The sequence below is a fragment of the Mus musculus genome, chromosome 5 (assembly GCF_000001635.26).
Source record: "Mus musculus strain C57BL/6J chromosome 5, GRCm38.p6 C57BL/6J".
NCBI lineage: Eukaryota > Metazoa > Chordata > Mammalia > Rodentia > Muridae > Mus > Mus musculus.
In genome coordinates, this window is record NC_000071.6 from 37,294,867 (window position 1) to 37,306,985 (window position 12,119).

General features: G+C 47.9%; 1 protein-coding gene and 1 pseudogene across 6 annotated transcripts in view; both read right to left on the bottom strand.

The window, feature by feature from the left end:
- Positions 1-12,119, bottom strand: part of Evc (EvC ciliary complex subunit 1) — a 47,978-nt gene that overhangs the window by 5,897 nt on the left and 29,962 nt on the right. For 2 of the 6 annotated variants that reach the window (XR_376820.4, XR_868290.3), the window contains exons 18-21: positions 8,319-8,445; positions 6,692-6,785; positions 5,946-6,057; positions 2,261-2,370 (exon numbers count right to left, since the gene is read on the bottom strand). Coding sequence is in view for 4 of the 6 variants with exons in the window: in XM_006504043.4 (XP_006504106.1) it covers positions 5,511-5,634; positions 5,946-6,057; positions 6,692-6,785; positions 8,319-8,445 (457 nt within the window). In the remaining 2 variants the exon portion in view is untranslated. Of the gene's footprint in view, positions 1-301; positions 2,371-4,304; positions 5,635-5,945; positions 6,058-6,691; positions 6,786-8,318; positions 8,446-12,119 lie in introns of those variants that run through there. The other 4 variants (XM_006504043.4, NM_021292.2, XM_011240761.3 and 1 more) reach the window with 3 other exon arrangements.
- On the bottom strand, positions 2,616-3,980 carry Gm42935 (annotated as a pseudogene).

A 12,119-nucleotide genomic window follows, 5' to 3' on the forward strand; every position in this document is an offset into this window, starting at 1 on the left:
AAGCTCTCCAATTCCAGTAGTCTCTCTCCATTCCTCCCCACCCCCACACCTGACCCTTCCTGTTCCCATTCCCACCCGTACCCAGTCCACCCACAAAATCTATTTCTATTTCCCCTTCCTGGGAAATAGAAATCCATGCATTTCCCTTAGAGGCCTCCTTGTAACTTAGCCTCTCTGGGTCTGTGGATTGCAGCATGACTGTCATTTATTTAACAGCTAATATCCACTTATAAGTGAGTACATACCATGTTTGACTTTCTGGGTCTGGGTTACCTTAGCCAGGAAAATTTTCTTTTTCTAATTCCATGCATTTGCCTGAAAATTTCATGATGTCATTGCTTTGAACAGCTGAATAGTTCTACCTTGTGCAAATATACCACACTTTATCTGTTCTTTGGTCGAGGGACATCTTGGCTGTTTCCAGTTTCTGGCTATTGTGAATGAAGTCACTATGAATGTGGGTGAACAAGTGTCCTTGTGGAAGGATGGAGCATCCTTTGGGTATATGCCAAAGAATGGTATATCTGGGTTCTGGGGCAGTGGACTGTGCCAGGAAACTTGGTAAGGTCTAGTGGGTTCAGAAACCCTGACACTCTCATACCTGAGGATGGTGGGTTTCACCTATTCCTGACTGAAGTGGGAACTTTAGGGTTCTTTGGAAAGTCAGTTGGACGGTGTTTTGCTGGGACAAACCCATGAAGGGATGTTTCCTTAAAGTGGACACAGGTGTGAAAGGCTAAGGCAGACTCATGAAGGAGCATTTTGCTGAAGTAGACATAGGAGAGAGGATGTTCTGCTAAAGCAAGCACGTGAAACACATGTGATGAAGGATTCTCTGCTAACAACATGCATGTATTGGTTTATCTTACATTGCATAATTGAGCTGCATTTGTCGGGACTTCATAGAAATGAGGCAAACAAACAAACAAACAAACAATAAACTTCTGGTGGTGTACTGTAATTTCTTGCTGCTTCCACGGACTCTGGCTGATTGGATGCACGTGCTGAGCCAAGACCCATGCTGAAGCAAGGTGCATGGAGGACATGTGGTGTTTGGAGGGTATAAATGGGACTCTACATAGTGACACACACTCAGACACACAGACACACACGAGAGAGAGAGAGAGAGAGAGAGAGAGAGAGAGAGAGAGAGAGAGAGCTAGGCTTGCTTATAGAGCTAGCTGTGCAATGCTTGTGTCTTGAGTCTTATATTTTTGGTTGTGAGCCTAGCCTTTAACAGCTGAGCCATCTCTCCAGCCCATGTGTCTTGAGTCTTTACTGATTTTGATTCCCTGAGAGAGGCACAGCTGAGAACTTCTCCTGGTGTTCCTCTTGGTCCCTCCTGCTGTCTCGAGCCAAGGTTGAGGCCTGGCTGTCTCTGCTAGGTCCTGTCTCCATTGTTGCTAACCTGATTCTACCTAATTGGACTGTTGGTGTACCCATGAGGTGCTTGTGAGTGGATCTGCCACTGCCTCCTAACCTGTGAACTGAACTACCGATTTCCAGATAACACAGATGGGAGTTGCTCCAAAGAACCTTTCTAAACAGGTCCACTTCCCCTATATCCTTCCTTTCCCACTGCCTCTGGTGGGTGATAGGTTACAGGGAGGTTAAAGCGTTTAATAACCATCATGAGAAATAAGGTTTGAAATAATTAGTTACACTGGACCAGTTTCCTGTCCTGGAACACATGACCATGGCACTCCATGGAGAGAACCCTGACAATCAGTCACATAGGGGCAGTGCCCGAAGCCCCTCCACAGGCAGATGAGGCATTGCTAAAACCCCAGACCAAGCCAATAGAACGCGTCTGCTTTTAGAGCCCACACCACCCCAAAATGTATACAAAACCCTGTCCAGAAGGAATCAAGTGCGAGGGTTATTTCATCTAAGATAGTCTGAGAACGTCTGTCATGTAAGAGCGGGGACACTTTTGAGGAAGCAAGTTCTCTCCCGCAGGCTACATGAGACTCCTTCCCCTTGCTGGCTCCATGTAGAGGCCACGGAAGAGACCGGGCAGCTCGCCCAGATCCGAATCCCCCTCCCTGTCTGTGTTGGCCCACCATGTAGCGTTAGATCAACTTCCCCTCCCCTTTGAAAAGCAAGCCTCTGGCAACTGGAGCCTGGCCAGATCTCTGCAGATCTCTGCAGATAGTTTCTGGTGCACAGACTGGCACTGGGTGTTGGGATAGATGAAGCCCCAGTTTTCTGAGGAACTGCCATGTTGATTTTCATCGTGGTTGTACAAGCTTCTACTCACACCAGCAGTGGAGGAGAGTGGTCCCCGTGCTTCATAACCTCGCCAGCATGATCTGCCACTTGTATTACGTATCTTAGCCATTCCGACAGGTTCAACACTTTTTGGATATTCTAAAAAAAAAAAAAAGACTTTAGATATTTTAGAGAGGATTTGAACTTTTAAAAGGACTTTGGGTATTTTATTTAATTTTTTGAAAGCGTCTACATTTTATTACTGGACAAACCACACCACCAATTGAGGTATGAGTAAAAATATTCCAGGTTAAAAATATTCAACTCTGGGCTGGAGAGATGAGTTCAATTCTCAATAGCCACATGGTGGCTCACAACCATCTGTAATGAAACCCAATGTTCTCTTCTGCTGTGTCTGAAGACAGCTACAGTGTATTCATATAAATGAAACAAATAAATCTTTAAATAAAATGTTGAACTCCATCTGGCAGGACTGATGGATGACCACAGCTTGTATAAACCCTCAGCCTTGCCACCGTGTGGATCCTGGCAGACCCAGCTTCGTTCTCCTCTAGGGTCTTCTCTTAGAGCTGCACCTGGCTTTGTTACCAGTTTCCATCCAGATCCACTGAGGAAAAGGATGCCTTTGCTTTTGTTTCTTGGCCAGGAATCGCTTGATTCTGAAAGTCTTGTCAGAAGACATGGCGAGAAGCCGAGTCAGGCGTAGCACGCACGATGGTGGAGGAGTGGAGAAGCTTGACTTTGGATATTTTAAAGAGACGAAACTTTTAAGGTGGATTTTAAGGCCTATGGGACTTTTGAAAATATGCTGTTTTCTATTGTGATACTAACATTAAAACGATATCCTGGGTACAGATGAAAAAGGAAGATGGTAGTTGAGTAGTGATGTTTTGGGAGGGACTCTTAGTTGAGGAAAGCCCCCATAAGATTGCACTGTAGGTAAATCTGTAGGGCATTTTCTTAGTGGTTGACATGTAAGGGCCCAGCTTATTGTGGGTGATGCCACCCTTGGGCAGATGGTCCTGAATACTATAAGAAAGCAGGCTGAGCAAGCCACGAGGAGCAAGCCAGTAAGCAGTGTTTCTCTAAGGCTCTGTATTAGTTCTTGCTTCCAGGTTCCTGCCTAAGGTTCCTGCCAACAGTGATGGACTGCGAGATGGAACCATAAGCTGAAATAAACCCTTCCCTTCCCAAGTTGCTTTTGGTCATTGTGTTTTATCACACAATAGAAACCCTAAGTTTTCAGGTTACCTGTCCAGTATTAATGCTGGAGGAGTAGAGCAACGCGATTTATGTTTTCCACAGTCACACCATCAAACCAGAGGACTTAGGTGAGAATAGTGGCCCCCATGCAAGCAGTTTTCTTGCGGGAAGGAAATAGAGTTTTTCCAGATTCTTCAGGTGACATGCTACATCTGAGCCACCAGAGGGCACTGTGGACCCAGGCCGGGAACCAACCCCATTCTGGTTGGGAAACATGGTTGATCTTCTAATTTCTAAAGTGCTTGGCTTCTGAGCATGAGGACCTTCTGGCCAGGCGGCCTCTCCTAATTCCAGGCCAATGAGAAGCCTCTCCCCCATCCTTCCCTCTCCGCCGGCCCCCAAATTGGATAAAAGTAGATAAAGGCCAGGTGGCACAACCTTTGCCCTTGGGACTGTGGAGCCTGAATCCCTGATCTCTGAGTTTAAGGTCAGCTCTGGCCTCTACATGTACACACACACACACACACACACACACACACACACACACACACACACACTCAGACACACACACACACACACACACACACACACACACACACACACACACACAGCTGCTTTCTAATTAGCCAGTTGTCATTTTCCTAAAATTCCCAGGAAGTCCAGAAGATTTCTGAGAGGACTCCTAAGTGACAGAAACCAGTGGGCTGTGCTGTTCTGGGCTTGCCAGAGTAGGCACACATTGACCTGTCACTGAGATGAATGGTTGGGTACAGTTGGCATCTACTGGGTAGAGCCCAGGGTTGCTCCCATTGTCCTTCAATGCACAGGACAGCCTGGGTTCCCACATGCCCGAAACAGGCAAGAACAACTCCTGGAGTAGAACTCTTTATTCAGGCTGAGCCAGGGTTGGCTCACGTGCAGGAGGTTAAGGCACAGGAGGCTGGGGGATGGAAGTAGGGGAGGAAGAAGGAAAGTTGGTTGCTGCCCCAGCCAAGTCCTTAGTCAGGAGCTCTCAAAAGCCTCAAACGTCACTCCTAGACACGATGGTGTTCCTCGAGAGGTGTTTCCTAAGAACAGCTAACCTGAAGGTGTGTTTTCACTGAGTGACAGCTCTCATCTCAAGTGAAACAGTGTGTGCCACCTACAACCTCCCATCTCCAAATGGGTCTGCCTCTGACATGATAGACTCCATCCTTGCCATCAGCAACGTTCACACCTGAACAATGAGTGATCATACCCAAATGTTGACAGTGATGACGGGGAATCCTTGATGCTGCTCCTGGAAGAGATAGCCTGAGTGGGAATGATCTCTGGCCTATGGAAGTACGGCTGGTTTGAAAGCTTACGGAAGCCCTTATCATCCCTCAGAAGGGGCAGGTGACCTGTGGGCATCTCCTCAGATGAAAGTTTCCTCTCCTCAGTGAAGCCTGATGGTAGGAACAGCATCCTTCTATGCCCTCCCTGCCCACAGAGGACCTCTTGTGGTATGTGACAGGCAAGTGTGGTCCCCATGTTCTGAGTGGTTCAGAACATAGCCAGGGGAACTCCATGGCTATGCCAAGAACATTGGCCTTGGGACTCACACATCCTTCTATCAGAGCCAACAGATAGAAATACCAAGGCCAAAAGTTGGTCCTGGTTGGGACCCTGACAGCCAGAACCAGGGACAGGAGATGACTGTGGAGCAGTGGAGGTGAACCAGTGGCCTCAGGCCAGGAAAATACCAGTGATGCTAAGACCCAGATGGGCAGAACTTCATGCATGCTGGAATCAGGGGTCTTCAATCTCCAATCAGACTGCTAGACAGCATCAAGATACTGTGTGAAACTGGAGGGTGTGGGTAAGAGGGCCGTTCTGAGGGAGCAAGAGACCAAGGCAAGAGGACCAAAAAGAGGTGACAGTGGAGATGTTACATTCTCAAGGCATGTCCCCACCATCTCCAATGATCCCAGGCACTTGATGCTATTGTCTCGCTCTCTAAGGCAGGTGGCATCCCCTCTCTCAAGACTGGCCTTTTCTTCTGTCCCCCGGTCCCAAGAGGAAGTGAGGTGCGTGCAGACCCATCTCAGCTGGAGCTACAGATTGCTTCCTTTCTGCAGTATCTTGCTTGTGCTTTCTCCATCGCCAGCTTCGCTGTCCTGCTGATCCAGCCTTCCGCCGCTGTGGACACGGATGGGAGGCGATGCTGAGTAGGTTGTACTGTGGATGCAGGACCAGCCAGAAGAAGTAAAACTTCATGGTGCATGTGATATATAAAAAGCAGGTAGAGGATAATGCCCAGTGCCAGAGGATAATGGCTCAGTTGACCCAGCAGCCCCAGAGCTGATCCACGAACGAAAGTTCCCAGCAAAGCAGGTACTTCCTGTTATGGTCCCTCCCCGCCCACCATTCTCAAATTATATCCCTAGCACTTCCTGGGCCTCACATGAGCACCTTGAGAAGAGTCATTCCCAGACTCCAGACACTTGACAGGGGGCAGGAGAAAGGCAGTGGGCTGGAACCCCTCACACCTGAGTGGTCCTGTGGTGTGGTCGGCCAAGGCAAGGTGGTCATCGTTTGGTGTCCCCAGGTCCTCTCTCTCCCGAGGTGGGGGTTTCTTCCTTTTGGTTCTTACTGGCTTTTCTGTAGAAGACAGGCAAACCCAGGATGGCTTCACGACTTTAGATGGCACTTCCTGCTCCCACAGTTTATGAGCAACCTTGGTGGGCAAGGGGGCCTTTGTACCCACGTCACTGCGAAGCAAGCTGAACATCGTGAAGCATTTCCCACACCCCACAGCCTGCTCTTGACAGAGCTGGGATGGAACTGGGTGCACCAGGTTCCTTGTTTCTGCTTCACCCACAGCATGCAGGATAAAGGAAGTGGGAGAGATAGAGGGTAGAATCTGGGTATAGACCAGAGCTTTTGTGTGCAAGAGCTGTGAGTCACTTCTACCAACAGATGATATCAGGCTACGATGTCCCAAAGTGTCTCTGGCAGGGGAAAGACATGTCATTTCCCCATTTTACTTATGGGAAAATAGAGATGGGGATAAGATGAGGCAGGAGAGTAGTGGAGCCAGGAACTGGCATGGTGGGTGTGGAGGGATGCTAAAGAAGCAGGGTCTCTGGGATGTCCTGAGCGTGCTCAGTTACAGAGAGTAGGAGAGCCGAGAGAAGCTGTGTAGGATGCCCAAGGCTACATAGATGTTTAATGGTGGCTGTGGACTGGCATCTGCACTTCTAAGCTCAGAGCCTCTCTTGTTGCAGGGACGTACCTGGAAGTCCTCGCTTGTTGGAGAATGGCTTGTTCTCAGGAAGGGGTACTCGGGCCAATGTCGATAGCTCTGAGATAAGGGTCTGCTCAGCTTCCTGATAGACAAATGGAAGTGAATCAGTTTTCTGCCACTGAGTTGAAGCCTTACACTGTGAAAGATGGCTGGTGGCCATATCTCATGTCCCAGTGTGGAAGATTTTCCAAGCAGCACCCCACCCTGAGGCGTCAGGACCAGGACAGAGGCATGGAGGAGGTTGCTCCTCTTGACACATGGGTCCTCTCTTCTAGTCTCATAACCCTGTCCACAAATGAGAACAGTTTAGAGGCTCAGCCATTGCCAAACACCAGCTCTGTTCCACTTCAGTGCATGGCTGCCAGAAGACCCGTATGATTCACTACTGTGTGTCTATACCAGACTCAGTTTCCCGATCTGTAGTAAGGATCTCTGAAGCCACTCCTTCAATTGTTCACATTTGATGTTGAGAGAGCTCAGACTAGCTACCATCTGTAAAGGACACTTGGGAACAAAAGCTCGTCATTAACAGGATTCTTAACAACTGCTGTCACTACTGCTAACCCTGGCCAGGTGGACAAAGAAAGGCCACACCCTGGTCATCATACTCCTTCATTCTGAAATTCTAATTTTTCCTCTAAATTTTATTTATTTATCTATTTGGTGGTGGGGTGGTGGTGGTAGGGGTGTGTGTGTGTGTGTGTGTGTGTTTTGTGTGTATACCATAGTGTATACATGGTGTTCAGAGGAAACTTCAGGAAGTAAGTCCTTCCTTTCCTTCCACCATGCATTCTGGGGCAGGAACTCAGGTCTAGGTTTGAGCAGCAAGTGCTTTTAATCTGAGCCATTCTGTGTTTCCTTGATTGTGTTTGAAAGCATCCTGACATCCCGGATATATATATATATATATATATATATATATATATATATATACATATATATATATACATATATACATATATACATACGTATATATGTATATATACACACACATATATATATACACACACACATACATACATATACATACACATACATATATATACATATATATGTACATATACACACATATATGTATATATATGTATATGTATATATATTTTTTAAGGCAGATATTTTGTGAGTACAGCCACACCTCATAATCCTCCAGGCTGAGACGTTTTCTGTGCTAAAGTATCCACTTTATACCCTGGGAGCTAGGCCTTCCTGACTACTCTACTGAGTCTGTTACTATCAGCATAGCCCAAGAGGCAGAGATGGCAGCCCCGATACCCTGCAGCCCTCTTGGTGGTTACACCACAGGGAAATATTCATTCCTTTACTTCTTCCCAAACCACGGGCAGCCTGCTCAGCTGGGCCCTGCACACACAGGGTCATGAGGGGCCAACTATCCCCAAGGGGCTCATGTTCCCTTCAAGAAGCCACACGGTGTTGGCCAGTAGAACTCAAGAGAGTCAAAGATGTCACAGACAAAGAGAGGTGGAGAGGTCTGGAGTGGGGCACAGAGGGTTGTTTTTTTTTTTTTTACAGTGGCCTGGGAAGCTGGCTGTGAGCCCGGGTGTGGCCTCTTCCTGGTACACTATGCCACTGCCAAGTGACACATCTCTGCAACTACCTGCAGCTGGGTCTCAAGCTGGGCTTGCAGCTGGTCCAGCTCTTGTGCCTTCTGCCTCTGAGAGTTCAGGCGGCCTTGCTGATGCTTCGTGAACTGGTCCAGGAGCCTCTTCTGCTGCGAAAGCATCCTGGTGGTGTGAAGGGATAGTTAACACTGTTGGAACCCTTGGTCCCTACAAAACCCTCCCAGAAGTCAAACTGCGCATGGAAACCTGCTGCACAAAGGGCTTGAGACCCTTAGCTGCACTTGAGCCCTGGAGCAAAAGGGGGAGCCAGGGAAACATGTGCATGCCATGTTCTATAGCCACGTTCTTCCTGGACTCTAGTTCTGACCCTGAGGCTGCATGGCGGTAAAGCTTGGGGAAGTCTAAGGAATCCTGCACTAACACTGGACTTAGACTCCTAGGAAAGCCCTGGCGGGGGGGGGGGGGGCGCATCAGCAGGACAGAAGGCAAACAGGACACTGCCAGGTGGGGACAAAGAACTGCACACTGGCATCAACTCATGAGCAGACGATTGTACCTAAGGAGAGACGTTCCCGTGAAAGGACCAGAGGCCTTCCGGGACTACCGAGGAAGCTCATGTCCTGGGACGGTGTCTGAGAGAGCCTTAGTGTGGCATTCTGTTAATTCTGTGAAGTAGGAATAGGTTGGGTATAGGCCAAGTCCTTCACATAGAGAGTAGCGCCTTCCCTCTTGGACACAGACCCCTTTTCATTCTCTCATCAGCACACCTTGCTCTGGCTCTGCAAACAGTGACATCAATTCCCGGCCTATAGTGTGCAGCTGCTGCCTTCTTCTTTCTGTCAGTTTTAAGAAAGACTGACTGAAGATCTGAAGGCAGAAGTCACCTTTAGCATCAATAGGTGGCTGTCTGGGGGACATAAGACACACGAATGCCGTCTTGCCTCTGCTTCGTGCTCTGAAGGCTGATGAAATAGCTTTCCTTCCTTCCTTACATTTGTCTTGTAAGTTTCTATTCATCCTGTTAGGACCAAATCATCCAGCCCTCCATCCCTCCATCCCTCCTTCTATTTATCTACCCCCACCTATTCATGATTCTTCTCTTCAGCCACGATCCATCAATCTATCCATGATCCATTTATCCATCTATCCATTCATGATTCATTTATCCACCATCCACTTAACTGGCCATGCATGGTCCTTCATTCATTTAGCTATGATCCACCATCCAATCATCTATGTTACATCCACTCATGATCTATCTACCCGTCCATTATCCATCTATTCATCCCTTTTTAAAATCAAAATATTTCTGGCTAGATAGGTATTATGATAGTTTAAATTTTCACCCCTCCCTTTAAAAACCTTATTAGCATGTATTAATCGTGCACAATAATGGGTTACATTGTAACATCTTCATACATGCACATCATGTATTTTGACCATTTTGCTATCTCTTCTCTCCCCCTGCTGCTCAGTTATTCCTTTCCTTCCTCCCATGACCCTGCTTCCAATTTCACATCTTCTTCAAAATCTAGATTTTGCTTAAAAGAGAAATGTACGCTTGTCATTTTGAGTCTGGATTATCTCACTCAACATGGTGATCACCCGTCTCATCCATTTTCCTGTAGATGACATGCCATGTTTTTCAAAGGTGCCATCATATTTTATCTCTACCTGTTTATTACATTTACTTCATCCATTTGTCCATGGACAGAACAGTGGACTGATTCATTACCTTGTTCACTGTGGACAGTGCTGCAGCAAGCATGTGTGTGATGTGTGTGTGTGTGTGTGTGTGTGTGTGAGAGAGAGAGAGAGAGAGAGAGAGAGAGAGAGAGAGAGAGAACCTCTGTTTGTATGTTGACTATGATGGTTAGTTTTCTTGTCAGCTTGTTACAAACTCTATGGAGTCACCCAAGAAGAGGAAGCCTCAACTGAGAAAATCCCTCCAATCAGATTGGCCTGTAGGCGACTTTGTGGGGCATTTCCTTGATTAATTATAGATGTGGGAAGGTACAGCCCGACTCAGTTGTGTCATCCCTGGGCAAGCAGTCCTGAGTTATATAAGCAAGCCATGAAGAGAAAACCAGCAAACAACAATCCTCCATGGTATCTTGGAGGATTTCTTGTCTACCTGTTCTGGTTTCCCTTCACGATGAGCTGTGACAGGGTATATAAGCCAAATAAACCCTTTCCACCCCTTGCCCTTGGTTTGGTGTTTTATCACAGCGACAGAGACCTAACCAGGAGGATGGCTCTGGTTCCTTTGGGCATAAACGCTAAGTAAGCTGTCTTACCTACTTTGCTGGTCCCCAAAGCTCTTTCTATCCTGGGGATACAGTCTTTCCATGCCACGCTGATCTTCTCATCCATGGAGTCACATGGGGGAAACCTCTGATTTGTTTGTTTAATGGCCTAGCCTTGCCTTTGTGGAGGTCTTCTAAGGGATGGGTATTGGACACATAAGGCCTGTGATAGGGCAGTGCCTGGCTTTGCAGCATGCTCCTTCCCTCACTTTCAAGGAGGCTGAGTTCACTATGGACTCAAGGAGAGGCCACAGCATCCTCTCTGTTAGGCTGGCTCTCCTCTCTCATCAGCCATGCGGAGTTAGAGTAGTTGGCTACTGAAGCCTGACTTGTTCTGGGTCAAAGCTAGGCTCTGGATCACATTCCAATCATAGTGGTCTCTCTAGTAGTGGAAGCCCAGATGATGAAAATGTGGGTCCCTGAGCTCTTCCTGCAATTCTGTGACCACATCTTTGTTTTAAGGTACAAGAAGTGGGGATATGGAACCTGTACATTCAATGGCAAAGCCAATCATACCTCTGCATCTGAAATCTAAGAACTGCTGGCCCATGCTTTAACAACTTAAGGAAGGTTGGGGCAAACCTGGACCTTGAAACTTAGCAGTGGCTACCTGCTGATGGCTGCCAGTGCCCAGGCAGAGGACTCCAGGTAGGGTATGGCATTTGTTCAAGGGAAGCCCTGTTTTTTATTTACTCAGACAGCCTACTGAGGCTGGGATCAATTCTGTTATATGGGTGTGGTCCCTCCTTGATGTGATGTGGCCTCTGCTGCTCTCAGTGGTAGATGCTCTGTCTAAGCCCGGGTCTCCCTGTAATTAGAGGCATCATACACAGTAGCATGTGCTTTACAGCCTGCTTCTGAGACTTCCTTCAGGGGACAGACAAGAAATGTCCCAGGCAAAGCTCAAGGCCAGCTCTCTCAAAGCCACTATAGCACTGCTTCTGTAACTCCTCAGCCCACCTGCAGCTAGTGGACATTTGTCCTCCGTAAACTGGAAAACCACTTTCCCCATGACCCTGCAAGAAGAGTCCAGCTGAGTGGCCATTTGAGTCTCGTCCTATATGACTGACAGGAACCAGACAAGCTGATCCAATTCTGACCCTCTGGTCTGCAGCTAGCAGGTGAATGAAGCTAAGAGCTGCTGAGCCTGTGCAGCCTACAGAGATGCAGCGGGCATTGCCATGAAACACGCCTTTGCCTCCCTCTCCTGGACCCTCACCTTTACTCTCCAGGTTAACATCACATAACCAAGCCTGGGGAGATGGGGAGTGCTAGAAAAGGGGACATGCAGGTCTCTGGGGCTCACTGGCCAGCCAACCCAGCTCGCTTGGCATGTTCCAGGAAGGACAGTGAGGCACTGTTGAGAATCATGGTAGATGGTGCCCGAGCAATAATAGCCAAGGTTATCCCTGGGCTGCAACATACACCTGCACCTACATAAACGCACACACATACACACACACTACCACCACCACCACCACCAGCACCAGCACCAGCACCAGCACCAGCACCAGCACCAGCACCAGCACC